This window comes from Drosophila rhopaloa, unplaced genomic scaffold, assembly GCF_018152115.1.
Source record: "Drosophila rhopaloa isolate 14029-0021.01 unplaced genomic scaffold, ASM1815211v1 contig_2, whole genome shotgun sequence".
Classification (NCBI taxonomy): domain Eukaryota; kingdom Metazoa; phylum Arthropoda; class Insecta; order Diptera; family Drosophilidae; genus Drosophila; species Drosophila rhopaloa.
The window spans coordinates 18,325,615-18,330,636 of record NW_025335083.1 but is presented as its reverse complement, the minus strand read 5'-3'; the positions used below and the strand labels follow the sequence as shown (position 1 = coordinate 18,330,636).

The following is a 5,022-nucleotide window of genomic DNA, read 5'->3' as shown; positions in this document are numbered from 1 at the left end:
GCTTTGACCCAGTTAATAATTCAGTACAATACATTAGGCGACAATGAGTGTCCTATCCGCCCCTTGGCACATCAGTTGGGGTGTCAGTATTTGACACTAAGACTAATTTAATGGAAAATTTCCGAGCAGAGAACTTGAAATTTGTGTTTATCGCGACACGCAATGGACGCGTTGTTGCCGCGAGGCAACATTCAAAGAAATACAGGATATATAGCACCCGGCTCATGTGGTTCATATTTTAGCTGACATATCTATTTATATGCAAATGCCACACCTCCTGGAATGCGGCAGAAACCCCTCTGTCACCTGGACTACTCATCCCGTGTGCGTGCCAAAGTCAAAGTCGAGGAATGTTCCTTTGTTGTGTCGGCATTCCCTCAACCATAAATCACGGCACCTATGCCGATGGAGCGGCGGCCGGCGGGGTAAAAACTAATAAATCTAAGGCCAATTAATTGACTTAACTGCTGCTGGCAAAGGCAGAGACCAAAGATGAGGCGGCGGCAAAGCCAACGGCAACAGCAAAGGCAAAGACTCCAAAGGGTCGCAATTTATGGGCCCACCATCAACTTGAACCCGCACATAATAAATCATAACATTTTACAGATAATAGAAAACCTCACACATGTCCAAACAATCGGAATCCCCAAGCCGTTCTCCCCGACATATCTTCGCCACATCGAGTTTGTTAGCCCGGCGGATAGAAATTTTAATAAACCGCAAAGAGTTTGGCACGAGCAGTAGTGGGAATAAAAATTGTTTCACATAATTTATGCCGCCTTAGAGGAAAACTTAACATACCGCCACCGACACGAGGATACACGGAGGCGGAACCAGGGAACAGAAGGATGTTTCCCAGGATGCGTATCCGCCGGCGTCTTTTCGATCAAATCTAACTTTATTCCGTCCACCCCGTGTGGGATTTTTGGTATGCCCCGATTGGCAGACAGTTTAGTTAAACTTAATTTATAACATAGTGTTTCATGTAAACAATTCACATCCTAAATTATCTGTAGAAAAACGTTTTTTTTTATTTTTTAGTATAAAACTTGTCCTTTTTAGTTCTATTAACAATAAGGTAAGTGAAAAAAACATTCTATAGGAACATAATAAATTATATACTGCACCACTGTTATTTAGATTTAAAAAATTAGCCCTTATATTTATTAACCAATCTTGTAGAAATAAAGATACATATTAATAAAAGCAGTTGACAGTCCTACAAAATTTTCCAAATCGTAGTAGTTATGGTGTGTATAATCGGTTTTCGTATACGCATAACCTGCTTTTCATAGCTCAGTTTTACGAAGGCGTTCAGTAAAAGTATTATTTGTACATTTTTACTTTCAAAAAAATCAGTGAAAAATCGATAATATAAATTTTAGTTTTCCATATCAGAATTTTTCAACATTTTTGTGAACGAACTTTAACTTTTAAATTTACATTCATTCCTTAAATTTTTCGGGTTCGCGTGAAATTTAAATTTTTCAAGTGGCAAGTTAACAAGACGAAGAAATAACAAACGCAGTAAGTCAAAGTCAAATGCGAGGTTGTGGGGCGTGTTGCACAAAAGTGTTGCAAGTCGGAACGGAAACTCGCCGGCCACGCCTTTCTTTGCCGGTCCGCGTGTTTGTCTAGATGTCGGATGGATGGTGGCCCTCCTATCTGGCTTTAAGCTAATGCCGGGGGCAGCCCGCCGACAGCCGACCACCGACCACCGACCACGACCACCTTGCCACGCCCCACGCCTTGTAATGACGTCATTTACATGCTGCAACAACGCGAGAGAGGGCAATTACATAAATCATAGTGTGGAGTTCGGCGGGAAGATAGTTAATCCTGGGCCACTCTTCATTCTTTCTTTCGCGGAACGAAATCGTAAATAAATTACACACTCCTGATTGATCAACTTTTTGCCCGATGACAACCATAAAGGGGCAGTGGGCAAGGGGGCACTGTCATTGTGGCCGAAAATGTCGAGGCAGCCGCTCGTAAACATAAATCCAAGTGACGCTAATTGTTTGTTGCAATTACTGCTGCAGTTGTTGCCACCGTTCAGTTACGTGTGCAGTCAGCAGCCTGTAGCCAAAATGGGGGCAATGGAGGGTTAAGGGGTAGAGAAGGGACTTGTGTTTGCATGCAAATTTTGTTGCATCTGCAGTTGCTGGTGCTGCTGCTGCTGTTGATGCTGCAGCAACGGCAAACAATTACTCAAACATTGTTGCAACTGCTGCTGATGTTGCTGGCGTGCATCTCGTTGTGCGTGCTAAATGGCAACTACTCTGGCGGCTAATGATAATCACTCGACGCCCTCAGCTCCTGTCGGTTCTTACTTAGTTTAACCTGCTTCGCCTCGGCTTTTATAGCCATTTTAGCTCTTTGTCAATGGCTTTATCAAAATGTGTTTTGTTGCCAGTGTGATTCAATCAGGAGCTCTGGTTGATAACGCAAATTGATGAGAAGAGAATTTAAAGATTAGGTCATTCTTTGCAGTATTCTTTACACCTTGGAAAATACATAAATAAGTGGTCTTAGCTCTCAAGTTGTCATCTCTCGACTGGCCAACATATCTCCTGCCAGGCGGAGAATAATGCCATTTAATATTCCACATAATTGGCTCCTGTCCGCTCTCATATTTATCCAGAAGATGAATTTGAAGTTAGCATGCTTAGGCAGAAGCAGCATAGCTCGCCACAAATGAGGCATATATAGAGCTCACCATTTCAAGGGAATCTGGGTTGCAAGTGGCTGTTTAGTAGAGGTTGGTCGGTTAGAACACAGCTGGTTATAAATCGGTATTTATGCATAACAATTTCAAATTAATATTTCAAATTAATATTTTTGGGGCTCAGAATATCTGCTGTGATTCGACTGAAGAGAGACACAGGCAGCACACATAAGATAAACGAAATGGTACATATAATTATAATAATAATTAGTTTTAAAGCAGTAGCAATCAATCGCATTCTCAGAAGTTTAGCCGTTTTCTAGTTCTTTAACAATCCGTTTCTTTAACAATGTCATGGCGATTTTTTAAATGTAACATACATATCCCTCCCCATTTGGTGACGGTGACTAATTTGGGCTACAAAACCATAAGAGACATGGAAATTTGCCCGGCAATTAAATAAACCATTCTTAATAACCCTTGGTCTTGGCCAACAACCGACACTTCTAGACCCTCACACATGGTGACTAAACTGTGGGCTGTCAAGCGGCAGTTTGCAACTGTAAAGTAATATTAATTATGGGCTTTGTTGCACTTGCAACCGCTTGTCGCCTGCAGTACAGGTCTTTTGGTCCTGGTCTCCAGGCTTCTGGACGGAGATGAGGCTCCACTTCTGGTTCCGGTTTCGGGTAACTCGCTGATTAAGTGACTTTTCGACAGGACACAACTCTGCGGTTTCTAGGGCCGGCATTCACTGCGTCAATTTCCTTTCATGCAGGACAAACTATTTTATCGCAATTAATAGTGAACTTCTTCACAGCTATGCAGTGAAAAGGGAACCACAAAAATACCACCTTTAATTTATTAATTCTTAATACCGTTGTCTTATAGCTTATTATAACAAACGAAATCGAATTCTTTACTTAATAATTTTCTAAATTTTTATACCCAGAACGAATATGTCTCTAACCACGACCGGTAAAGTTAGCGAAAGCCCGAGCATGAGCAATGGATCGTTGATAAAAAATGGATTTCTTAATTACATGCGCGACTTCTGTCGACGCAACAGTAACTTGAGCTGGCTGGAGTCCGCAAAGGAGGGTGCGAGGTCCTGGAAGCAAATGACCGAGGAGGAAAAAGATCGCTACCGCACCGGTCCCATTACCGACATGGGGATCCTTGCCATGACTATTGATAATGAACCGACTCAACGACCAAGTGACATGTGCAACCATCCAATGGCCAAGAGCAGCGCAAAGTCTAAAAAATCCTGCGCGAAACCGAAGAAATCCTGTGCCATGACGAAAAAGATGGCGGCCTGTGGCAAGCCGAAGAGGATGGCTTGCGCCAAGCCAAAGAAGGCGGCTTGTGCCAAGCCAAGGAAGGCGGCATGTGCCAAGCCAGCGAGAAAGCCGGCTTGCCCCAAGCCAAAAAAGAGCGCGTGCGCAACAGAACAAAAATACAAGTGCAGCAAGCCGGGTCCGATTACCAATAACGGGTATCTGAACTTTGTGCGTGCGTTCCGCAAGAAGAACTGTGACCTCAAGCCGCAGGAACTGATCATGAAGGCCGCCAAAGCTTGGTCCATGTTGCCGGAGGAGAAAAAGGATCGCTATCGCCGCATGGTAAGCGTTTCTATTGGACATCTTCCCTTTCCTTGACAGTAAAACACGCATCTAAACAAGGGACTTTACTTTTGTCGAGAGATTTATTCAATTATGGTGAATACTTTTGATTTTATTATTTTTTATAATGGTTTTATATTGTATCCTTACAGGCCTGTAAGGTGACCCATAGCAAACGTCATCAGCGTCGCCGTGTCTGCAAACCCTGCTAAATTCCCCTCCAATCAAGTCATGTCTTCAAATCCAAGTCAGCGAATCCTGTTTCATTTCATGCGACTTCCGTTTGTAGATGTTAGATGTTTTATTTCAAAGCAAGTGTACCTCGTCATTTTACAAAATTGTAATTATTTTTAAATTATAAGCAAATAACAGTCGTCAATGGAATGAGTTTTATTTAAATTTTTAATTGTGGATAATAAAGAGAAAAGTATCCTATTTTAAAATGGGATGGTTCAATGGTGTTTCATAAAAAATACAATCATTTATAATTCAAGAATAAAAGATGAAATAAAAATATTTTTTAAAAGGCGCCAATATGGTTTTGGTAGAACATCAGTGCTCAGTATTAGTTACATGTTTTCCTCTCAGTTCGGTTAACATAGCACGTGTAACTGTTTATGCAGTTGTAGCGGCTCGTGTAGGAAATTCAATCTATTATTCCACTATATGAGCTTTCGCACTTAACTTGCATGAATAGATAATGAGCCATCCGCCATGGAAATGAAACGG

The 5,022-nt window shown here is 41.8% G+C and overlaps 1 protein-coding gene across 2 annotated transcripts; it reads left to right on the top strand.

The window, feature by feature from the left end:
- Positions 1-1,282: 1,282 nt before the first annotated feature.
- Positions 1,283-4,672, top strand: LOC108046481 (protamine-like protein 99C). Of its 2 annotated transcripts, none has more exons than XR_001769385.1 (3): positions 1,283-1,527; positions 3,621-4,389; positions 4,446-4,672. XR_001769385.1 is itself a non-coding variant. In XM_017126178.2 (3 exons), exons 2-3 carry the CDS (start codon positions 3,628-3,630, stop codon positions 4,503-4,505), a joined length of 726 nt encoding a protein of 241 aa, XP_016981667.1. In that variant the 5' UTR covers positions 1,287-1,527; positions 3,621-3,627; the 3' UTR covers positions 4,506-4,672. The 2 variants fall into 2 exon arrangements, 1 of the variants encoding a protein (XP_016981667.1); XM_017126178.2 differs by having other exon boundaries at positions 1,287-1,527; positions 3,621-4,293.
- The last annotated feature ends 350 nt before the right edge of the window (positions 4,673-5,022 follow it).